The 26760-nt window shown below is 33.6% G+C and overlaps 1 protein-coding gene across 3 annotated transcripts in view; it reads right to left on the reverse strand.

The window, feature by feature from the left end:
• Window positions 1-6807: 6807 nt before the first annotated feature.
• Window positions 6808-26760, reverse strand: part of LOC126879267 (E3 ubiquitin-protein ligase RBBP6) — an 80409-nt gene continuing 60456 nt past the window's right edge. For all 3 annotated transcript variants that reach the window (XM_050642342.1, XM_050642340.1, XM_050642341.1), the window contains one exon: window positions 6808-8969. In XM_050642342.1, coding sequence (XP_050498299.1) covers window positions 6917-8969 — 2053 coding nt within the window. In that variant the 3' untranslated portion in view covers window positions 6808-6916. The remainder of the gene's footprint in view (window positions 8970-26760) is intronic.

Raw genomic sequence — 26760 nt, forward strand, 5'->3', positions numbered from 1 at the left:
GAACATTGGAAATGTGTGCTAGTATTGTGGTATTATAATATCACCCTGTACAAAAGATGTTTAAAACTCATTCAAAGTCATTAATCCATGTAGTATCTGTTCTTGGATTCAATAACCGCAAGTAACATTGAATTGTCATGTTTTGTTATTATTTAAATGTGTATATAAACATTAACTCGGTCGAGAAAGATTATTATAATTATTGATGTAGTTGGAAGGTATTCACGTATAGGATAGGTCAAGTTAATATTGTAAACAACTTATGTAGTGAATCATCGACTTCGAATTAAATATAATGTTATCGGAAAACCTGAGTTTTAATTAATTGGGACCAGAAGGCATAACAACACGCTATTTAATACAGTATGAGAGGAAGACCTGGAAGAGATGTTTAGACAGGACCTGTCGATAAAGGGGAATGATGATGATTCATTAAAAAGTATGGATCTCACTCTCTATAGGGTGCCCCAAAAGTAGCGAAACAGTCGAATATTTCGCGAAATGAACATCAGATCAAAAAGCAAAAATACGTGTTCAATATTTTTCAAAAATCTATCGAATGACACAAAACACGACCCCCTCCACCCCTTGGGTGTGGGGATAACTTTAAAATCTTAAATAGAAACGCAGATGTTACTTATTTTTTCATGAGGAATCCAAATCTGCAATAAAAAATGTGGGTTCCTATTTAAGATTCTAAAGTTAACCCATCTGCAGGGGCTGGCGTGGGGGTCGTGTTTAGTATCATTCGATAGATTTTTAAAAAATATTGAACATGTATTTTTCAGTTTTTCGATCCAATGTTTTATTTCGCGAAATATTCGACCGTTCCGCTAGTTTTGGGACACCGTGTATAAACCCAAAGTCTTCATAGTTGGCTAATAGATCTTTATTATTAAAAGAGCTATTTCAAGTGCAATTACTTCCGAATTAGATAAAAAACTTACCATCGAACACTTGTTTCTCAAACGCCGCTTATTTTTTTCTTCGTTACTAAAAATTAGTTTCCTACCAAAATTTCGTTCCTTGGTATTATTGTCCTTTTCATGAGCATTTTTCAGTGCGTAACAAATGATAGGAAAAAGGGTAAGTCCGTGATAATACACATTTATGACATTTATTATAACAAGACATTTTAGTTAAATCTGACAGTTGTCACATTTTATTTTCAATTTGGAATAAAAACAAATCAAATGTGTTTCTTGCAGTTATAAAACGGTATTTTCTTTGATTTGTATAGTCTTATAAATTATACAGATTATATTTGTAATATTATTATCTAATTAAAAAAAAACATTTTTTTTATTATGGCGCCATCTATCGACAACTAGAATAACTAACTTACTGTCTGTAACCTCAGACGTGGCTTTTTTCTGTCACATACAATTTAATGCGTTAGAAAGAAATCGAAAAACTGTGACGCACTGAAAGATAATCATGAGAAAAAGAATAGCATAAAATCTATGTGTGTACTGTGTTTTATTTCATCATCAACCCGTACGCGTCCACTGATGGACATAGGTCTCCTTCAGCTATTTCCATCTGTATGTTTTGTGCGGCTTGCATCCAGTTACCGATAACATGCTTCATATCGTCGGCCCATCTGGTTAGTGGGCGCCCTCTGCTCCGTAGTGTTTCTTCTCGTGGCCTCCACTCGACAATACGGTCCATCGGTTGTCTGACAATCTGGCGACGTGCTTTGCCCAATTCCACTTCAGCGACATTTTCGATAGTCTGTTGTTTTTGTTCTACAACGTATTTCGTAGTTTGGGATTTGGTTTCTCAGGGAGACACCCAACATCTGGCTCTTCATAGCCCTCTGCGTTACTTATTCACTACCTTTTTTGTGGGTGTTGAATGTTTCCGCTCCATAAGTGAGTACAGGCAACACACACTGGTCAAACATTTTCCTTTTGAGGCATATGGGTAAGTCAGATTTAAATACATAGTTCACTTTATTAAACGCTGCCCAGGCTAATCCTATGCGATGTGGGAGCTCGCACGTCTGGTTATCTCTTTCATGTCCTAAGTACTTATAGACGGAGAGCTAGAGGCGAAAAATCATCGTCATAAGTAATATGGAGCTTTTTCTGTGAAATGTGTCCATTGTATATTGACAATTATGACCTCTTTCAGGCTGACACCTCAGTGGATACAGGAAGTAGCAATAAGGGATGAAAGGGGAAAGTTAGTGCAGTTATTTTTCACCTCCATCGATTTACATTAAAGTTGGTGATTAGTTAGAGCATACCTCAAGGAACAAAATTGATTTGGTGTCAACTTGTACTTTTGCCCTAGGGGTGGATACCATCCCTTCTTGGTGGTGAAAACTATTTTATTAAAAATAACCCCACAAATCAATAGAGGGACAAATTTTAAGCAAAATTTGTTATATCAAGTTATTAAAAAAGTCAATACTTTTTGAGTTATTAAAGATCAAAGATTTGAATTTTTCGGGAATAAACTGCATGGTGTAAGCGGTTTTTCATAAATAATTCAAAAACTGGAAGTTTTAACAAAATAGTTATAATTACCAAAATTGAAAATAATAAAAAATTGAATAGATTCTTTACGTAAAAGACCTTTTAGAATTAATTAAAAGTGAGTTATAGTTGATTGAATATATATTTTTTTCGGCTAGTACTCAAATCTAAGTACGAGTATTCAAGCTTAAATAACGGGAAAACGATGCAATTTATAAAATATACCTACTTACTAAACACTTCTCAAAGTACTCAAGAATACCTAGTGAGATCCAGATGAAGTTGATAACATCAAAGCTAAGCAAGTGATGATGAAAATAAGAGAACCCTTTCGAATTTTTTAGGAAAAAGTGAAAATTCAAACCTTCGTTATTTATATATTTATTTTGAAATTAGTTAACAGAACAATTTTCAAAGAAATTTCGGGAATGAAGTTAGGATTATAATTTAATAATTACATTTTAATTTTTCTTTTGCAGTTTCAATGTTTTTCCACTAATTAATTTCACAGCAGTATTCTGTTGCCATGTTGAAAACAGTTATATTTTTTGGTTTATACTCAATACAAACGCCGACTCCGAAATGACAGTAGCAAGTACCTATGCAATAGCGTCTATTTAAGAGAACATGCGTGAAGTAACGGATGATAAAAGAACATATTACTAATTAATTGTATGTTAGTATCTTTTTATATTATTTCGATATTTAATAATATTTTTCTATCAATATAAACTGAATATGTACAGAAACTGGGGGTGCCCAATAATGGGTATATTTGACATATTAGAATACATTTTTGCTAAATTTTACATAAATTTCTTAAAACAATTTAAAAAATTTATATAAATAATGTAATAATTAAGGTCCAAATTTTTGGAGACTAAACTCTGAAAAATGTTTGTATCATAATGTTTAATGGTATCAACTTCTTCAAGAGCTCATTCGATACATATTTCTGATACTTTCTGAAGTGTTTAGTAAATATATTTTTTAAAATGTATCGTTACTTAAGCTTGAATACTTAGATTTGAGTAGTAGCCGAAAAAATATATATTCAATTGTTGATTTATTTCAGTATTGATTTATTTTAATAATATGATAACAAATTTTACTTAAAATTTCTCCCTCTATCGTTTTGTGGGGTTATTGTTAATAAAATAGTTTTATCGAACCAAGAAGGGATGGTATCCACCCCCAGGGCAAAAGTGCAAGTTGGCACCAAATCAATTTGGTTTCTTGAGGTATGCTCTAACTAGTCACACATTTTCATTCAAATCGATGGATGTTTAACAAAATAGGAGGTGAAAACCTCTAATGACTGCACTAACTTTCCCCTGTTATCCCTTACTGCTACTTCCTGTATCCACCGATGTGTCAGCTGAAAGTGATCATAATTTTATCAAATACAATGGACGCATTTCACAGGACAAACTCCATATCAATTGAAGCTATTAATGCAAGAAGGTGTTAACTTACATTTTTGTAAATTTGATCTGATCAAATGCAAATAGGTGTTAACATCCATTTCTATTAAGTAGTAAAGCCTTTTGTTAAAAGACGGCATTAATAGCCCTAAAAATGTATATAAAAAAGGAGTTAATATCCCATTATCAAAGGACCTGAAGTGCATAAAGGTGATAACTCTCGACGTATCTGCAAGAAGGTGTCAACAGAGCAGTTAACACCTTTTTGCAGAATATGCAGAAGAAAATCTGCGTATTTTTGCGCGGTAAATCAAGCATTAATTGTTTATCAGGTGTTATTACATGCCGTTGTGTTTGTTTTCGGTGCAATTATTTTGTTGTGAGAGATGAGAAATGAAAAAAAAAAAAAGAACAACAAGGCTGGTGAAAAATCATAAATAAACTATAAAGGTCAGGTGCAGTCAGCTAAAAAGTCAAGTGTAGGTAAGCTGTTGTGTAAAGAAAAATGTCGACTAAAATGTGATTCACGTTTTACGGATGAAGATAGAAGCTTACTATTTAACCACTACTATTTAATACAAAATGACGACAAAAATCTGTACTTGTTTGATGTAGCTTGATGAAACCTATTGGAGTAAAGAGGCCCACTTTACATGCTGTTTGCACAAATTCTTACGAATATTTTTTTAAATAGATGGAGAATCTTGGAAGGTTTGTAAAGACGCAGTTTTATCTATGCTTGATATTGGTCTAAAAAAATTTGATTTAATTCGAAATCAAATAACAGCTGATAAATTAACTGCAAAAAAGGATGAAAGAGGTCGTCATCACAATCGGGCAATACCAGCAGAAACCAAAATGATTGTTCATGAACATATTAAGTCTTTCTCAGCAGAAATGTCCCACTATGCTCGTAATAAGAACCCTTCTCGGCTGTATTTATCACCCACCTTATCAATAAATAAGATGTTCGAGTTATACGAAGCGTACTGTGTCAGGAGGAAACTGGAGAATGTTGTGTCAGAAGCAATGTACAGGAGAATATTTGTTAAAGATTTTAACTTGGGATTTGGTACTCCCCGATCGGATACTCGTAAAGTCTGCGACTCTGGTAAAGCAACAGATGTGACATTCTGAGAAATTTAAGAAAGCCTTTGAAGAACAAAAAAAAAAAGATATGGAGTTGGCTAAAACTGATGTTATACCTATACATTACTTTTGACATGCAAAAAACTCTTCCATTACCTAAAATCTCCACTAGACTGCTTTTTATTTAAGGTAGGTATGGCTATATAACTTAGGAGTGTACGTTATTAACAAAAACCAGCCAAACGGCAAGGGGTATTTTCATCTTTGGACAGAAGACAAGGGAGGTCGTGGACCTGAGGAAGTTGGAAGTTGCCTGCTAGCATTCTTAACCACTCTGAAACCACAGCAAAAACATCTTGTAGTCTGGAGTGATTCAGCAGGTGGTCAAAACAAAAACTGGTTTATTATATGTGTTTGGCATTACTTGATAAAACAAGGTGTTTTTGATATAATAGAACATAAAAAATTCCCTGAAGTGGGCTATACATTTATGGATTCCGACCGGGATTTTGTTTGCTTTCGAAAAAGTAAGAAAGCATCAGAATATTTACACAGTGGATGAGTATGTAAACACCATGGTACAGTGCAGGAGAAAAACTCCTTTTCATATTATTAGAATGGAAGATAAGTTTGTGGATGTAAAACAATTCCTAATAAATTGAAACTAATAAATAAAAAAAAAGCTGACAATGGTGAAAAAATATCATTTAAATAATGTGGTAAATAAGTGGATAAAAATTACGGAATTTGGTAAAACAAAGTACAGATATTCTCTAAATGATGATGACAATTGGAAAGAAGTTTCCATTTTAAAAAGTAAAGGAACTGCAACGCGCCAGTCAACTTCAAGTACAGGTGAAATCTTATGGCCAGTGAATAAAAGTAGGCCAATAGCATCTAAAAAATATGAAAATATTCAACAGCAAATGCCATACATTCCAGAAAACTTCCGGGCTTTTTACCATGGCCTCAGAAAAGAAGACGATAATTAAATCCTTTTTTATTAACTATAAGTTACACAAATTTTCTAGTTTTTTTAACAATAAACTTTTTTGAACTCCTTTTTATGTGTTATTTGATTCTCAAATGTAAAAATATGTTTGTAAAAAAAGGTGTTAACTTACATTTTTTTCGTAATTTTTATAAAAACTCTCTTAGTCTTATTGATTTATAGGACTATATGTATCCTCAAAAAATTGTACTTTCATTTACTTAACACTTGTTTTTGTAAAATGCAAATTGAATTATTAGCAAAAAAGTTCTAGTCAATAAACTTTGAACTTAATTATCTCACATTATGTAATTTGCTGGTTAACACCTTCTTGCATTAATAGCTTCAATTATGACGACGATTTTTCGGCTCTAGCTCTTAGACTATTATAGGATGCAGTCTGCTCAATATCTATTCCATCAACAACATATTACGATTCAGCACCAGATCAGTCATTATTTCCATCTTGTTGATGTTAATGTTTAGCCCGACCTCTAAAGACGAATTTGTTCAACATTATTGCATCATCCATACGATCGGCTATAAGGACGATGTCTGCGAATCTCAAATGACTGAGGTTGAATTTCAAAGGATTCTTAAAATTCTGGCAAAAACTTGTCGACACATCGGCAGTGAACTCAAACGATTCCATTTTTGGTACAAGTAATGACTGCATTCAGTATTTTTTTAACTTCTAATTACTGAGTAAAAATTTTTCTGAATTGGCATTATCTTTGTATTGAGCCACGTAATTATTGAATAATCTTCGCACGCCGCTGGTAGTCTCTTTAGGATCAAGGGTGTAAAAACAACAAAAATAAACCATACAATCCTCTATTCACATACATACAGTTCATCTTATCAATATATACAAAACTATCATTTTGTTATACTTATTAACTTAACATGTTTACACGTCACTATTCAGTCTATTTGTGCTTGGATTTCTTCTTCTTCTTCTTGTGTTTCCTATGCTTTTTCCTCTTCCGTTCCTTCTCACTATCACTAGAATCAGACTCTTCCGAAGAACTACTACTGCTACTGCTCGATTCCTTCTTCTTTTTCTTTCTGTGCTTCTTGCGTCTCTTCTTTCGGTCTTCCTCTGAGCTAGACGAAGACTCCGTTTCAGAACTGGAGCTTTCTTCTGACTCCTTCTTTGATTTCTTCTTCACAATTTCCTCTTCTTCTATCTCCGAATGTGATTCATCATAGTCGGGCTCGAAGTTAGCTTCGTCGATAGTGGTTTTGCGTTTGGCCGTTACTACCGATCTAACTTCGTCCCTTTCAGTACTTTTCGATTCTTCGTCTTTCTTTTTCGATTTCTCCCGCTTCAGTTTCTTATCTTTTTTCCTATATTTCTCCTTCTTATCTATGCTGACGCTTCTCGTTCTGGAACGTTTCTTTCTCGATCTTTTTTCTTCAGGGCTTCTACTTCTATCGTCCCTTCTGATTTGGTCTCGTCGATGCTCCAATCTTTTATCGCCTTTGATGAACATTCTAGCGTCAGTTTTGATTCTGCTCCTGTCTCTACTGTGCTTTCTCGTTTTGGATCTGTTCCCTTTGTAATCATTCATATCAATTCTTCCAGCGTTGCGACCGCTCTCTCCTCGTCTAGAAAACGGCGACATTGTGTGTGATCGCCCTCTGAGGCTGATGATATTATCTGGATCCTCTACTTTTACTCCCAAGCGATCTTTCACCGATATCCTCACCGGTTTTACTTCAGTTTTGACGGGCGCTACTGCCACTGATTGTACTTCTTTCTCTGGCAAATGCAGCTTTACTCGATCCGAACTCTTTTTGATCTCTGGTCTGATAGCGTTGATAGCTTTAGCAAATATGGCATTTTCAGCTCGTTTTAACACTTCATTGGTGACCTGTCCGTCTTTGTCGACCTGTAGTTCGGAGTTACTACTGTCTCTAGGACTCAATCCTCCCTCTTCTTCGACTTCCCATTTCGATTTCTCTGGAACCGGAGCCAAAATATCCGTTTTTTCAACCTCCGTCTTTAAATCCAGATCTGTACTATGTAATTCCAATACATCTTTTTCTTCTTCATCTGCCTCTTTAATTTCCCCGTCTTCTGTTAGTTCCGCCCGCTCAGCATCTGGAGCAGGTAGGTTTCCAGATGATCTTCCATCAAATGGAGAACTATAGTCCAATTTTCCGTAGTTATTCACAACGTTGGTATCTATATCCGCCATAACATCTGCATATAAATTCATTTGTGGCGCTTCTTGTTCAGTGGGTATCTCAGCAGTTTCTTTAACTTCCTCTACTATACGGTTTTCTTCCTCTTTTACATCTGTAACTGGTGGTATTTCCGTAGATTCCTCGGCAGCCTTTTGTTCTTCTTTGACTGGGGTCATTGCTCTATGTTTCTCCGTTCGTTTCTTCCGTTCTTTTTCCGACTTTTTCTTTTCGGTCCCTTTTCTTCCTTCTTCGTCTTCCTCAGATTTCTTAGGAACAACTTGTTTAAATTCGTCTTTGGGCTTCTTTTCTTTGACATCCTTTTTGTGCTTTTCCTTCTTATCGCGCTTTTTCTTCTTTTCGGTTTCTTTTTTATCTTTGTGCTTCTTCTTGTCTCTGTTTCGTTTAGATCTATCGTCGTCTTCTTTATCTGAGGAATCCCTTCGTTTCTTCTTATGTTTATCGGGACTCTCGCGTTCTCTTTCTTTCGATTTCGATCTCCTTCGCGGTGTTCTAGTCCTCTCAGGAGTTCTACTCCTCTTATCGTGCCTACTTCGTTTTCGATCAGATTCTTTACGTTTATCCACTTTGTCGTCTTTCTTTTCTGACTTGTAGGAGGTGGGTTCTTCTACGCCTGGTGGTGCTATATCGTCGTCTACGCCTGGTGGAGCGACGTCTTGGTATTGTCGCTGGACGACCTGAATGCTGTGGATGGTTTGCGGCATGGGCTGATTGTACGGTGGTACTTCTTTATTCAAGAAAGGAGGTCCAAAATCACGCGGTTGTCCGAATCTAAACAGATAAAAATAAGTATTACAACAAAGTTAACTCGAAGACGAAATACTTATTGTACAACAACAATTTTTGATATATTTAAACATTCCATAAAGTTAGAATCTTATTCTGAATAACCAATATATTTATTAACCCTTTAAAAGCCGAATCACTAAAAACTGTAAAAAATAACAAATATCCTCATAAAATATGTTGTTCTTTTATCATTTTATTTTGCGAAAAAATGCAATACTGTGTTCTGAAAGAAAAAATGGTCCCAAACTTTGGCATCTACAGGGTGTTCCATTCATAAATGGAAATATTTTAACTGTACATTCATGGGCTCAAAATTTTAGAGTTTAACCCAAATTACCTAATCCAAAAACGCTTTCTAAGGGAGCTAGAGCTCTTTGAAAATAGCGTCTTATAATTAGTTTTTTTAAATACTTCCAGAACGCTTCTATGTATTTAGAAAAACAAAAACTCTTACGCCTATTTATCTTTCAGATATAGGTAAATCGATTTCATAAATTTCGAAATTGTGGTACCGGTCATAAGCGTCCGTTTTGGGTAGGGTAACGGTTATTTTATCGCATAACTTTTTTGACTTGAACTTTTAAGCATTTTTGATACTGGATTATTAAATGAGGTGTTCCAGTAGTAAGAGGTGCTCTTGCTTTAAGTCGGTAGAATAAACCGTTTTCTAAAAGCTGATTTGAAAATTTTTCGTTTTTGGAATTAAAAAAAAAAGATTAGACAAACGAAAACTGATACGTTTATTTATCTTCCAGAGATGAATCAAGTTCACGAATTGGGAATTTCTAGTACCCGTCAGATGCGACTGATTTCATCAATTGCGAATTTCTAGTACCGGTCATAGGCGTCCGTTTTGGGTAGGGCAACGGATACTTGATCGCATAATTTTTTTGTCTTTAAGTTTTAAGAATTTTTGACACTGGATTATTAAATTGTGAGGTATTCTAGTACTAAAAGGTACACTTAGTAAGGTATTAAAAAAAACTAATTACAAGGCGCCATCTTCAAAGAGCTCTATCTCTCTTAGGAAGCATTTTCGGATTAGGTGAATTGGGTTAAATTTTCTTAAAATTATCTGAGGAATCTCCGGTCTTCGTTTGCCAGGAGAGTTTCTAGACACCCTGTATAGCACAAAAAGTACGTTATATGAATTTTGATATTATGTTACGCGTTTTTAGATCAATCCTGTAAGTAAAAAACATCGCAGCTAACAGAAAGTAATAATGGAACATATAGAAACCATATTTACTACAACATTTGTAAATATTTCAATACTTTCTGAATCCAACATATTTTTTATTGTGTTCTCAAAATGGGAACGTTGGTTTTTAAAAGGTCAATACAAAATCTAGATCAAAACGAACCAAAAATGTGAGTTACAAAAATGTGCTAAAAATAAGTAAAGGTCGTGTTTTTTTGAACTCTCATTTGGGATTGCACTAGATCTACTGTTGTCTTGAATGATTAATTTTTTTTGATTAATGATTAATTTGCTTCGTAAACCTAAATTGAAAGACAGATAAACACAAAACAATAAAAAAATATAATTTTTTGCCGCCAATTACTGAGAACTCTTGGTTTTCCCTAACACTATCCTTTGTAGCAAAATTTATCGTATTCTTCTATTCGATGACTAGAGCAGGGCATAGTAGTCCACTGATTCAATTTTTTCTAGGACGCAATTTTGCTTTAAGAAATCTGAAAAAAAAATCATGGAGGTTTATTTTTTAGTGTTAAGTAACCCTGATTTTTTTTAGCCGAATATTTTTCGTCCAGTTGTCCTAGACGAAAATGTCACTGACCCTCAAAAATCATACGAACAAGCTGAGTTTTGCTGAGAATATCCATTTTGGGATCCCAAAAAAATGCAATAAAGTTTGCCACACCTACCCAGGGCTTCCCTGGTAACCGGTCAATTGCTCGAAAATCAATTGCGCGACATGAAAAATTGCTCGAATAAAAAAGAAAATTATATATCTAAAATATTTATTCAAAATAATACAAAATATAGACATAAGAACGATTCTTGAATTAGGACAAATTATGTGATATGTCACATACATATATATATATATATAATAGTATATTAATTTACGCTGAAAAAGTATTTATTACAAATCTAAACTATCTTTGAACTTTTAAAATAATAAGAACAATACAGTCAAGCCCGCTTATTACAATACCTCTTAAAGGAATATCCCGGTTTAAGGAATAGAAATTTGGGGTCCCGAAACATTTACAGTAGCAACCAATGATTGGTAATTAGAATATCCCGGTATAGGAATAATTTGGCTTGGCACAAAGGCTATTCCAATAAGCGGGTTGGACTGTAACGGTTTTGATTTTCTCTCATTATGATAATTAGGTATTATAATAATTTCCAGGTATTAGGGAAAGATTAAAATCATTAAATACCCATTAACATGCTTACCCATTACCAATGTTTCTTTATTGGGTATGTATTGGATTTTTGTGGATTATTGTGAATAAATATTTTAGATATATACTTCTCTTTTTTATTTTATTTTATTTTATTCGAGCAATTTTCATGTCGAGCAATTGATTTTCGAGCAATTGCATTTGAGCAATTGACCTAGAACCGGCTTCCCTAATAGGGAGAAAAACAGAAAAAATCGATTTACCAAGAATCTTTCTGTACGCCGTAAAAAATGTTTCAAACAAGAAATGTAGCTGAGATAATTTTGAACAAAAATGTTTATTGCACTTCTTGTGCAGAATAAACACTTTTCTTAGAAACAACGCTTTTTGAATGTCAGTTAGGCGCGCGAAATCAATTTTTGAAATAAAATGTATATCAACTCGACGGTAAAAAGTTGATATCTTTTTATCAGAGTGTCCTATCAAAAATCAAAATATGTTTCAAAGGTGAAGAGCGCACCTTTTGCATCCAATGTTTTACGATTTTTACTGATGAAAAGAAATCGACTTTTTACCCTACAGTTGATACACATTTTATTTATTTCTCGTGCGTAACTGACATTTAAAATCGCCGGTCTCTTCAAGCATCGTTTCGTAGAGATCAGTTCATTCTACACAAAAGTACCAATAAACATTTTTGTTTAAAATTATCTCAGCTACAATTCTGGCTTGAAATATTTTTTCTACGACTAAAGATTCTTGGCAAATCGATATTTTTCGTTCTTTCTCCTTACGGGGAGGTTTTAGAGGGAAGCCCGGGGGTAGGAGTGGCAACATTTTTTTACATCTTTTGGGGCCCTAAAATTGACATTCCCAACAAAATTCAGCTTAATCGTCTCCTTTTTAGACATATCTGACGACTTGACTGTCTGTTAAAAAATGGAAAAAACCCCCTTTTTCACATTTTGACTACTTATTTTGAACATAACCTCAAAAGCCTGTAACCAAATAACTAATGACTGCGACAGAGAAAACTAAGGCTATTAGGTGGGAAGTCTCTTTCTAATCGACGGGGTTTATCCAATGACGATGAACTACTCTGATTAGAAAGAGACTTCCCACCTAATAGCCTCAGTTTTCTCCGTCGCAATCGCTACTTAGTTTTAGATGGCAGCGCGCAGTCTAGGTGTTACATATAATCGGTGGGCTGAAAAGTTCGTAGGCTGACATAGAAAGAATTTTTTTTTGATAACATTTGATTTTATTATTCAATATACTTATCTTCGAACAAGGTACAGCGATTATAGCGGTCATACAACTTTTCAATACCATTTTTATAATACAGTTTGGCTTTGCCCTCAAAATAAGCCTCAATTTCGACGATTACCTCTTCATTGGTGCTAAATTTCTCATTCTCTTGAGGTCAGTGAACAGGTGGTAGTTGCTGAGAGCCATATCTAGTAAATACGGTTGCTGCGGAGGCAATTCGAATCCCAATTCATGAAATTTTGCAATCGTTTTCATTGATGTGTGACACGGTCCGTTGTCTTGATGAAATAGCACTTTCTTTTTCTCCAAATGGGGCCGTTTTTCGCGATTTCGTCCTTTAAATGCTGCAATAACGCAAAGTAATAGTTGCTGTTAATGGTTTTTCCCTTTTCAAGATAGTCGATGAATATTATACCATGTGTATCCCAAAATACTGATGCCATAGCCTTGTCAGCCGACTGTTGCGTCTTTCCACGCTTCGGAGTCGGTTCATCACGTGCAGTCCACTCGACAGACTTTCGATTGGACTCCGGTGTGGAATGATGGAGCCATGTTTCATCCATTGTAATATATCAATGCAAAAATTCGGTTTTATTAAGATTAAAAAGCTTCAAACACTTCTCAGAATCATCAATTCGTTGTTGTTTTTGATCGATTGTGAGCTCTCGCGGCACCCACTTTGCACAGACCTTCTGCATACCCAAATGTTCATGAACAATACATCCAACACGTCCCTTTAATGCCTTTAGGGTCTCAGCTATCTCGAACAACTTCACTTTATGGTCATTAAAAATTATTTTGTGGACTTTTTTGATGTTTTCGTTGGTAACAGCCTCTTTGGGGCGTCCACTGCTTGCATATGGTCCCCGTTGCTCATTTCGCCTAGTTTAAACTTATCAAACCATTTCTCAACGGTTGATTTTCCTGGTGCATAGTCCGAATAATGTTTATCAAGCCAAGCTTTGGCTTCAAAAGTATTTTTTCACCAAAATGCAATACTTTATTAATAGTATGGTATAACTAGACCCAAACCCAGACATCTAAAGTGAAAGTTATCCTCCAACACCAAATTGTTCTATATGGTCCACATAATGTTCAGAAAAAAGTCACACCATTTTGAGCGTCGGGTTTGGGGGGAGAGATCGGTAAATTCGTAGTTTTCTAGGTTTTTCGTCAATATTTCTAAAACTGTGCGGTTTAGCATGAACAACCTCCTATACAAAAATGTTCTACATTAAATTTGAAATAAAAAAGGCCCTATGCATAATCCTTCTAAAGTGAACGGTTCCAAAGTTACGGAGGTAGTATAGTATAATAGGTCCGAAAAAAGGCCTAACCCAGACATCCAAAGTAAAAGTTTTCCTTCAACACCAAATTGTTCTATATGGTCCACATATTGTTCAGTAAAAAGTTACACCATTTTGAGCGTCCGGTTTGGGGGGGAGATGGGGTAAAAGTCGGTAATTTAGTAGTTTTTTTAAGTTTCTCGTCAATATTTCCAAAACTATACTTTAGCCTAAACAATGTTCTATACAAAAATGTTCTACATGGAATTTAAAACAAAAAAGATCCTATACATAATTGTTATAAAATCAACGGTTCCAGTCCGGTTCCAAAAGTTACACCATTTTGAGGGTTCCGATTGGGGGGGGGGGAGGAGGAGATGGGGAGAAATCGGTAAATTAGTAGTTTTTTTACGTTTTTCGTCAATATTTCTAAAACTATGCTTTAGCGTAAACAATGTTCTACATAAAATTTAAAAGAAAAAAGGTCTTACACATAATTGTTATAGAATCAACAGTTCCAGAGTTACGGAGGGTGAAAAGTGGAGGTTTTCGATACTTTTTATATTCTTTGGGCCAGTTATAGAAATTTTCTTTAACAGGATTGGGTTTTGTAAATAAACTTTGTTAGTGATAACTTTGTATGTTAGTGATAACTTGAAGATACGTCAGCCTCCCCACCCAAAATCATCACTAATTGTCCAAATAAGATAAAATGTATCGAAAACCTCCACTTTTCACCCTCCGTAACTCTGAAACCGTTGATTTTATAACAATTATGTATAGAACCTTTTTTGTTTTAAATTTTATGTCGAACATTTTTGTATAGAACTTTGTTCACGCTTAAGCATAGTTTTAGAAATATTGACCAAAAACGTAAAAAAACTACTAATTTACCGACTTCTCCCCCATCTCCCCCCCAAACCGGACGCTCAAAATGGTGTAACTTTTTACTAAACAATATGTGGACAATATAGAACAATTTGGTGTTGAAGGAAAACTTTTACTTTGAATGTCTGGGTTAGGCCTTTTTTGGACCAATTATACTATACTACCTCCGTAACTTTAAAACCGTTCATTTTAGAAGGATTATGTATAGGGCCTTTTTTATTTCAAAGGGCCTAGCCGGGTAAGATGGTGAAAAGTGCCCCCAGCTCAATTTAAATTCCATATTGGTCACTTTTTAGAACATATAGAGGAACTCACTTTCTGAAATTTTTAGCCCCCTAGGTGGTCACGTGTAACCCCTAGAGCCTAATTAGGCTTTTTAGGTTTTTATTTTTTATCTCAGCCGCGTCAAGAGCTAGCCAAAAACTTTATTTAAAGAAGTTGTAAGTTTCAAAAAGATCTATAGAGAATTTTTTTTTTAAATTTTTTGGCGGGAAATTCGAATTTTTAGAACAATTTTAAACTTTTAAATAATTCTGAAAAAAAACCTAAGACACTCGTTTTTACGAAGATCAATTATAACGTGTATTTTTGCACAATATTTCACCCAGAATTTTTTCAGATTTTTAAAATTGGTGAAACGTACCTTTAAAAATAAAAAACCGCTCGGTTTTTTTTTCGTTTTTTGATACAATTTTATACATATTTTTCAAAAAAGGTAACACCGTCACTACAATAGGTAAAAAACTGAAAAATAATTGGGGTTTGCTTTATAAATTTTTTTTGTAATGCCATCCATTTTCAAGATACAGGGCGTTGAAGAAAACAAAATTTTACACATTTTTTACGATTTTGCCGAAACTACTGGCAACATTGCAATAAAATTTGGCAGGTTTTAAGAGGTAGTTATTGTGCATTTTTTGACATACAATTAAGAATTTTATATTCATCATTGGCGCGCATACGGGTAATGGTCTGACATTTTTAAAGAAAAAAAGATGGTACGCCACTGACATATTTCAAATTAACAATCATTTTGAATTCCTCGTTCCCTTTGTGACAAAAAATCTATCTTTCCATTTTTTCATACGACGAGCTGTTTTGTTGCAAAAAATAAAATATCTCCAACGTATTCGAAGTTTCCAAAGTATTCGAATTAATTTTTATAATGGATGTACGAGTTTATATGTATGTAGATGTAGAAACTACTAGAAGTTCTAATGCTTTGTAAGGATTAAGATCTTTTATTTTTTGAATAAAAATGGCGCGTCGTATGAAAAAATAAGAAGATACATTTTTTGTCACAAATTGAACGAGGAATTCAAAAACGATTGTTAATTTGAAATATGTCAGTGGCGTACTATCTTTATTCTTTAAAAAGTTCAGACCATTACCCCTATGCGCGCCAATGATGAATATCAAATCCTTAATTGTATGTCAAAACATGCACAATAACTACCTCTTAAAACCCGCCAAGTCTTATTACAATGTTGCCAGTAGTTTCAGCAAAATCGTAAAAAATGTGTAAAATTTTGTTTTCTTTAACGCCCTGTATCTTGAAAATGGATGGCATTACAAAAAATTTTTATAAAGCAAACCCCAATTATTTTTCAGTTTTTTACCTATTCTAGTGACGGTGTTACCTTTTTTGAAAAATATGTATAAAATTGTATCAAAAAACGAAAAAAAAAACCGAAAAAATGCGGTTTTTTATTTTTAAAGGTACGTTTCACCAATTTTAAAAATCTGAAAAAATTCAGGGTGAAAGATTGTGTAAAAATACACGTTATAATTGATTTTCGTAAAAACGAGTGTCTTAGTTTTTTTTTTCAGAGTTATTTAAAAGTTTAAAATTGTTCTAAAAATTCGAATTTCCCGCCAAAAAATAAAAAAAATTTCATATAGATCTTTTTGAAATTTACAACTTCTTTAAATAAAGTTTTTGGCTAGCTCTTGACGCGGCCGAGATAAAAAATAAAAACATAAAAAGCCTAATTAGGCTCTAGGGGGGTCACGTGACCACCTAGGGGGCTAAAAATTTCAGAAAGTGAGTTCCTCTATATGTGCTAAAAAGTGGCCTATATGGAATTTAAATCAAGTTGGGGGCACTTTTCTCCATCTGACCCGGCTAGGCCCTTTAATGTAGAATATTTTTTTGTATAGAAGGTTGTTCATGCTAAACCGCATAGTTTTAGAAATATTGACGAAAAACCTAAAAAAACTACGAATTTACGATTACACCTCCCTCTCCCCCCCAAACCCAACGCTCAAAATGGTGTGCCTTTTTTCTAAACATTATGTGGACCATATACAACAATTCGGCGTTGGAGGATAACTTTCACTTTGGATGTCTGGGTGATGTCATTATTTGGATCAATTTTATCATACTATAAGACACGAAATTCCTTTTTATCCATTTTTTAAAAACTAACACAAGTTGCTTCACTCAAAATGCTATATCTCATAAACTAATAGTTCGACAGCTTTCAAATTTATACACGCATCCTTTAAAGGTTAGGGCTGAATAAAAATCATATGAATTTAATATCAGTAGTACCATCTATGTGTCAACCTACGAACTTTTTATCCCACCAGTTATGTCTATGCTGATAATACACATGATAATTAATTTTAATAATTAATACAATCATGATTATAACCAACTATAAAATAATTGGGGTTATGTTAAAAACAAGTAACCAAAATGTGAACAATGAGCGTTTTCTTTTATTTCTGTATCTAAACTTCCATTTTAGCGACGCAATTTTTTCGATAGCGTATGTTGCTTTTATATACAACGACGCATTTCTTCGTTTGGGATTCGGTCTCTCGGAGAGCCACCTAACATCTGGAGCTCTCAGCTCTCTGAGTTACGCGAACCTTGTTCACTACCTTTTTTGTGAGTGTTAATGTTTTCGCTCCGTAAGTAAATCAAGGTAACACAAACTGGTCAAAGATTTTTAGTTTGAGGAGTAGGGGTAGGTCAATTTAAATACATACTTTAATTTACCAAACACTGCCCAGGCTAATCCTATGCGACGATGGATCTAACATATCTGGTTATCCCAACAGAATTTCATGTTTTAAGTACTTATACGACACAGTCTGCTCCATATCCCTTCCATCAACAGCAAATACATATTTAACACCAGATTAGTCACTATATGCGTTTTGCTTATGTTAATCTTGAGTTCGACCTCCAAGGAAGCGTGATTTTTCCAACATTATTATTGCATCATGCATACGATCGGCTATAAGGACGATGCCATCTGTAAATCTCAAATGACTGAACTTTTCTCCATTTTTATATTGATACTATTCTCGTTCAGATCTGCCTTACAAGTATGTTTTAAAAGCGTCGCGGTCGTGAATAACTTTCGAGAGACAGTGTCTCCTTGACGTACTCCTCGCCGTATATAGATTTTATTTGCTTCTTGTTCACATAGTCTTATGCTAGCCATGGTATTTTGTGGATATGTTTGATTAAGATAGTGTGGTCTATTGCGCATTGCGTTAATGCTTTTAACATTTACTGCTGGCTTGTGGTACCGAATGCTTTCTCATAGTCCAAGGATATTAGTGAAAAGATAGATTGTGGAAAATTTTGCACAAATCAGACTGTTTGGTAGAAGCATGATAGATAATTCCTTATCATCTTCATCATTATCACTTAATTCACTCTGTCGAATATTTCCGAATTTTCTCCAATATGATTATATGTGATAATGTCAATAAGTTCTGACATTATTATGCGACGAAGATCAATTCACTATTACAAAAGATTCCATTAGATCAAACCAATCTGTACATGGATAATTTATATTCTTCAACAATAATTTATGAATTTATTGTTTTTACTTAAAAGTTTTGTTACTAGACTGCTTGACTACTGTTCCAAATGAAATAACTTCTAAATTTTCTACTCTTTAACTGAATAGGAGTCATAACCAGGAAAAGAAATACTTAGGAATTGAAAATAGATATGATCAAACCAAGAGTAACGTGCACGCTAAATTACCATTCGTATCTATAACAATTAATTAAAACCCCTATACCAATTTCACTATTTTGGTTGTTGAATAGCAAACGATGTTGGCCATAAGGTAAAAATAGGAGCTATAGCTTGTGTACAATATTATACCAGAGCGAGATCCACATTCTTAAAGAATGGTGAAGCTAATTTCAAACTCCGTTTTATTTATTATTTTTAATTATGAAAAAAATATCTATTCAGTATTTTTTAAGGAGTGAATACACGGACTATTGGCAATAACAGTATGAGACGGATGGAAGATTGAAATGTAGAGTTTTGTCAGAAAGAGCTGAATATCTTTTCACGGAATTTATAGAATAAAGATTAAATAGCAGTGTGACAAAACACATCTTTATCTAAGTCCTTTCCTAATTTGTATTTCTGCGGATGTGGAACCTTTAATCTTAACTAGTTTTGGTTCCAGTTGACGTCTTTCCCATCTAAACAAATTCCTTGCAAACTTTGTAATAGTAGGTCGTGTCTTACTCTATTCATTATCAATGATGCTACAACCCTATAAGAGCCTCGACTTTCTCAAGTCTATTACGCCAGTCAGTCCTATCCATTGGTAGTTTGCTGTGCCTATTTTGTCCCATCCTCATCTACAGATCTACACCATCCATCCATCTGAGTTTTGGCCTACTCCTATTACTACTTCCCCCAGGTTGTGAAATGACTCTTCTAGAAGGGTTGTTATGCTGTGATCTTGCTAGATGTCCTGCACATCTTGGTCTTTCTATTCTTATAAGATATCTTATCTATCTCTATCAAATACTTTTTCAAAATATATAAATATGATTGTTTCGCAGTTTTTATAGATTCGGTTATGCAACGACTTTTAAGATGACTTTTATTATAATAATCAGTCTTGAGGTATTTTTCCTGGATTATAAATGCGATTGAATAAAAGGACAAATATTTCGATGTTTTCTTCGCAGATTAATTTTATAGTCTAAGAGCTAGTGAACCCTCCGACTAACGGACTTCCTGTAAAGCTAGAAATTTGTATAGTGATATTTCATAGCACACCAAGACTAAAAACCATGACCTGGCAGGCATCAGCCCTACACGTGCATCTACCAGGTGGTACGAAAAGTGCATAGTTTAGGGGTAAAATAAACTTTCTCCTGTAAAGATTAAATTTAAGTATGTGCTTGAGTAAGTTATTTAGAAGAAATGTGTACAATGACAGGCGATTCTGAACAGAATAAGACCTTGCCAGGCGAGAAAAAAGATTAGGGTTTTTTCCTAAAATTATTTTTTTTTTGTATCGAACAAATTTTTTTTAGATTTCTTGAATCATTCCAAACAGAAAAGGTCTCTAGTGACTTTTCTCTTAGGTTAATAGTTTTTGACATATAAGCGATTAAGAATTTAAAAAATTGCGTAATCGGCCATTTTTAACCCTGAATTGGACATTTAACTGAAAATTTCAATGTTGCCAAGGTGGGTATAATATTCTTTAAACATCGATTGATGAAATCCTGAAGAGTTTTTTGCAATACAATATCGAAAACCAATTTGTTTTTAATTGCTAATAAAGCGAGCGCGACACTGTAGTATAAGTGATGACGTTTGAGTTTGCATTAATTCATTATCTCGAGAATGGGCAAATTTGAAGAGAAATCCTTAGACAGGTCGATTTTTATTTTTAAATTAGGACTTCTTGACATATTATATATAATACTAGTGACGTCATCCATCTGGGTGATAGCTCATTTGAAAGGTTATTTAATTCTCTATTCACTAATATAAACATTAACATAATTATTTATACAGAGTGTACAAAATTTTTTTTCTTTTTTGTGTAAATTAATTTATTAAAAAAATTTTTTTTGTACACCCTGTATAAATAATTATATTATTGTTTATATTACTGAATAGATAATTAAATAACCTTTCAAATGAGCTATCACACAACCCCTACTTTCATTTAAAAAAATCATCGATTACGTCATCACGCCCAGATGGATGACGTCACTAGTATTATATATATGCCAAAAAGTCCTAATTCAAAAATAAAAATCGACCTGTCGGAGACTTTTTCTTCAAATTTACCTATTCTCGAGATAATGAATTTATGCAAACTCAAACGTCCTCACTTATACTAAAGTGTCGCGACCGCTTGATTAACAATTAAAAAACAAAGGGGTTTTCGATATTGTATTGCAAAAAACTCTTCAGGATTTCATCAATCGATGTTTAAAGAATATCTACCCACTATGGCAACATTGAAATTTTCAGTTAAATGTCCAATTCATGGTTAAAAATGGCCGATTTCGTAATTTTTTAAATTCTTAATCGCTTATATGTCAAAAACTATCAACCTAAGAGAAAAGTCACTAAAAACCTTTTATGTTTGGAATGATTCAAAAAACCTAAACAAAAATTTTGTTCGATGCAAAAAAAAATAATTTTAGGAAAAAACCCTCTCCTTTCCCCTTTCCCCTCGCCTGGCAAGGTCTTAAGCTGTTCATAATCGCCTGTCATTGTAAACATTTCTTATAAATGACTTACTCAAGCACATACTTAAATTTAATCTTTACAGGAGAAAGTTTATTTTACCCCTAAACTATGCACTTCCGATTCACCTGGTAGATACACGTGCAGGGTTGATGCCTGCTAGGTCATGGTTTTTAGCCTTGGTGTGCTATGAATTATCACTAGAAAAATTTCTAGCCTTACAGGAAGACCGTTCACTAGCTCTTAGACTATTAATATTTCTCGTTATATTCCATCTGGATCTGGGCTATTATTTATTTTGAGTTGGTTCTCCGTTGTTGTTGCCCAATTTTCTTGGTTCTTCTCGTATATCCTTAAAAAGTATTTTGATATAGTTTTCCCCTTCTTTCAATTTATATTCGGCCGATTCTAACAGTTTGCCAAACGAGTTTATTCTGGTGTGTAAGGTCGTTCTTTTGTTAATCGACGTAAACGATTTACCTTTTATACAATTAAAAAAATCGGGCCTTTGTTGCAGTTTTTCTATTTGGACGTATTTTGTTCTCAGACATTTCTCTTTTGCCTCAGTTATTCCTTTTCTAATTATTATTTTGTATTCTCTGTAATTGTCATATTTTCCTTTTGGAGAGAGTTTTTCCAAGGTTTTCTACCTAACCGTGCCACGCTTCTCGCTCCGACAGGAGTTTATCGGTCCTAGGCATAAGCCTTTAGCCCCTTAGTTAGCTGGAAGGGATCTTTTAATTGGTTTTGGACTAGTACTTACACCAATTTCATTGGTACAACAAATTCTTGCATAGTTAAGTATATTTTGTCTCTGTGTATGTTATCATAGGCTTGTCGAAAATATACAAAGGTTTGGTAGATATTCCAGACTTTAGCTAATTCTTCGTTTTAAGTTGAATAGCTGGTCAATAGTATTCTGCTATGATTATAGCTCACACAGAGTAAGATTTGTAGTTTTTGTACCTCAGTTTGTCTCATTTCTTGCGGAGAGGGCATACAATTGCATTTTTCCAGTCTATGAAATCTATCAATGTGTGTCCTCCCTTTTTGAGAATCTAACCTGATATACTGTCAATAAATGGGGCTTTCATGATCCTCTTGGTCGTCCTCTCCTTCATGAAAATCATGGGAAAATGAAGTTGACGAAACCATGTCAAAGACAGGATTGGAAGACGGCATCTGGGAAGATCGTGAAAAATGGAAGTCCGGGCTGACGGAAAAGAAACGGCACTAGCTGTAGACAACCTTTTATATATACCTGGGGATTCATTATTCTTCGGTGCTTTAAGGGCATCCATTATTTCCTGTCTTATGGGTGGGTGTCCTAATTCATTACTCTTGTTCTGATCTTTTGTTATCTCTAAATCAGCTAATGCATGGGTTCTATTTTAGTGCGTGGTTTATAATATAAAGGAATATCATTCTGAGTTGTTTCAAGAATTTATATGCTCCTCTAGTGTCACCCTGATTGAAATCTTTTTCCATTTTTAGAATTTGGTCGTTTTCGTGTCTCCTCTTTTTTCTTCTGCACATTTTGTCTGCCGTTCTTCGTTCTTCAAATTTTTCGTACCTTTTTCGTGTTCTTCTGTGGATATATTACAAGTACAGTTCATTTCCTTTATCTATTACTTGATTACATTCTTCGTCAAACCAAAGCTCTTTTCTTGTTCATGTTTTTTAATTATTGTCACCCGTCTAATAGCTGTTTCCCTTGATAGTGAGTCAGTCGTTTCTGTTCATTGCCACCCGTTGCCAGTTTGTTGCGTCCACCGATCTTCCTCGCGTCCAAACGGTCCCTCCATCCAGTCTTGGTCTACCTCTGCTCCTATTTCCTACTGTTACCGCTAATAGAGTTCGTCTGGGTGGGTAACTTTCATTTGCTCTTGACACATATCCAGCCCATCTAAGCCTACCTATTTTTGTAAAGGGTATTACGTCTTTACCATTTACTATCTCTTTATACTTATACAACCATTATTCTTCTTAGCATCTCTCTTTCGAAAACGAGCAGACCATTTGCGTCTGTTCTGAAGATGGCCCATGATTCTGACCCATATTATGTCGGTACTGATAGGATGAGTGTTCTATTGTTCGTTTGGTTTATTGTGTTAAATTTCTGTTTTTAGCTGTTTGTTTAGTTCAAAATAACATTCGTTTGCAAAACTTAGTTTGCTAGAAGTATCCTTTGTTTTGCTTCTTCAGATGTATTATCGCTTGTTATGAGGGAATCCAGATAGTTAAACTTATTTACTACCTTAAAATTATAGTTATAGCTCTGAATATTGTTCCATAACTCTCTGAGTTACTTGGAGTTTGTAAACTATGTTGTTGTTAAAAGCTCATGTTAGATTTTTTGTCCTAAGTAGGTACCAAACAACATACGACTCAACATTGTTATTGTCCAAATTATATTATGTTAAGTCCTCAGTTATATCTAAAGATCTTTTAGTTAGATTATGTATTTAGTTTTTTTGCTAGATTTATTTTTAATCATATTTACCTATTTTGAAATTGGAGGATAAAAATTTACGAATATTTGCAAGAATAAAAGTTAAACAAGTTCTGTCGAATGAAATAAATATAAAAGGAGGAGTGAGACAAGGCTGCATTCTGCCGCCTAACTTGAAAGGAAATATTTAAAGAAGCCTTAATGAAGAAAACAATGTATTATTGTGAATGGAGTAACAGTGAACATCATTAGATATGCCAACGAAACCTTAGTGCTGCCTAACTACGGAGAAGATCTTCAAAGTCTAATGAACAAAATAAAACCTGTGATTAGTATGCATTAAAACTAAACGTCAAAAAACTAAATATATGATAGTAAGCAAAGAAAGTTATACAAGATGACGATATACAAGTCAAAGATGCCACTCTGGACAGAGTAGAGAATCTCATGTATCTCGGCTGTAATATTAATGAGAGCTGGGATCCAAAATTCAAATCTGGAAACCTGAGTTGATGACAAAAATGACCAAAGCAACGAACAAAGTCCAAATTGAAAATGCAAGGCAAGCATTTATAAAAATGAAGACACTGCTTACAAACAAACACCTTCAGTTGCCTCTCAGATGAGGGCTCTAAGATGCTACATATTTTTTTATATTACTATACGGAATGGAAGCTTGGACATTGAAGAGACAACACATAAGAAAAATAGAAGCGTTCGAAATGTGGTGTTACAGAGAAGAATACTGAAAATTCAGTGGGCTCAAAGGATTACCAATGTTAAAGTGCTACGACGTTTAAATAAGGAGTTAGAAATTATGAACAGTATAAAAACAAGAAAACTAGAATATTTGGGTCACATTACCAGAGGAGAGAAATATGAGCTGCTGAGAGTTATTATGCAAGGAAGGATCCAAGGAAAAAGAAGCATAGGAAGAAGACGCATCTCCTGGCTAAGGAACCTTAGAGAATGGTTTAACTGTAGTTCATTACAACTGTTCAGAGCAGTAGCCAACAAAGTGACCATAGCCATTATGATATCCAACATCCGATAGGAGATGGAACTTTAAGAAGGGATCCAAAAAGCTTGAGCTTCCTTTACAAAAATGAGAAACGTACTTTGCAGCCACGATCTTAGTAATGAATTTCGAGTTAGAACGTCATATTGCTATATAATATATATGTTTCCGGTCCTAGAGTATGAAGTGGAAGCGTGGACTGTAGCGTGAAGCTATGCTTAAACGCTTGGCAGCCTTTGAGATGTACCAAGAATAAGCTTGATCGACAGCTAAAAATTAGGAGGTCCTTATAGGCTATTGATTATGTATTATAGAAAGGAACTACAACGTTAACGGGGTTTTATTATTTCATATGGTCAATGAATCTCTATATATGAAAAAACCGCGGAGTGCTACCATTTAAAGGGGTGCGTTTTTGAGAAATGGGTGAATTAGTCCCTGGGCACAGGTTACATTAGGGTGAGTTCTATGCACTCTTGGTACAAACACGTCTACATAAAAATTGTTCCTGGTTAAATTTCCTATCTAAATACAACTTGTTAAAGTCAAAGATACTTTTTCAAAAGAAAACGCACAAAGAAACTCAAAAGAAAGAAATTTTGTTTTTGTCCCATAACTTTTGTAAATGGGGATATAGGTATAGACATTGCTTCACAGAAAAAAAAATATACATATTTTCTCTTTAAAATCGTGTTTGGTAGAGGTCATTAGGATTTACAGTTTTCGAAATATGATTTTTCAAAATTCGCCACTCAGCAATTTTCCTCAATTACATTTAAAATGTTCTACTGTATAATGTTCTACGACTAGTTTTTATATTTTTTACGATTATTTTTAAATTTCCCATTATAACTTTTTTTTTGGACATTTAGGTATACATTATATAATAAAAAAGAAAGTTTATTCTGTTTACTTTAAAATGGTGTATTATAAAAAATTCTAGGATTATTTTTGAATAAGATATGCTTCTTCAAAATGTAATAGGTAAGTACTTGCAACGATTTTTGATTTTAGGATTATTTTTTAAATTTCTCATTATAACTTTTTTATATGATTGTGTGTTATGATTGAATCTTATTTTTTATAGGTAATACTTTGGATCCACTTGACTCGACAGGGCAAACTTCAAAATATGGATTAATTCCAATATTTACTGTCAAAGCTCCTGCACCACAAGCTTTGCTTGAAAAAATAGCATGTAAATGTATCAAAGGATGTACAAAAAACTGCGGTTGTAGGAAGATAGGAATTAGTTGTTCCAAATTCTGCAAAAGGTGCATGTGCAATGTGCATGGGTACTAATTGTGGGAACTCTAAGATATCTGAGGTGTCAGAGCTAATTGTATTGAAGCTAATGCTAACGGAGAGATGGACTTTTGATTTTGAAAATTGTTTAAATATCAACGTTTAAATAATTTTAACTAAAGTGATGTTTTCTAAGACTAATGTTTATGTAATTTTTGTAAAAGAAATAATTTTAAATAATACAGGTAAAAAATATCAAACAATCACTCGGTTTCCATTATTTAAACATAGATGATACACCATTTTAAAGAACAGAAAGTAAGCCCTCTTTATTAAGCAATATATAGTATAGTCATGTACAAGAAAAAAAAGTTGTAATGAGAAATTAAAAAAAAATCCTAAAATCAAAAATCGTTGCAAGTACTTATTACAATTTGAAAAATAATATCTTATTCAAAAATAATCCTAGAATTTTTTGTAATATACCATTTTAAAGTAAACAAAATAAGCTTTTTTTATTATATAATATAATATATACCTAAATGTAGAAGAAAAAAGTTATAATGAGAAATTTCAAAATCGTAAAAAATAATATTTTTTTTATATTACGTATTATATAATATATAATATAATATATTATATATACTATAATATATAATATAATATTATATAATATATAATATATTATATAATAATATTATTTTATTTTTATATTATATTCTAAAAAATAGTTAAAAGTATAA

This window comes from Diabrotica virgifera, chromosome 1, assembly GCF_917563875.1.
Source record: "Diabrotica virgifera virgifera chromosome 1, PGI_DIABVI_V3a".
Classification (NCBI taxonomy): domain Eukaryota; kingdom Metazoa; phylum Arthropoda; class Insecta; order Coleoptera; family Chrysomelidae; genus Diabrotica; species Diabrotica virgifera.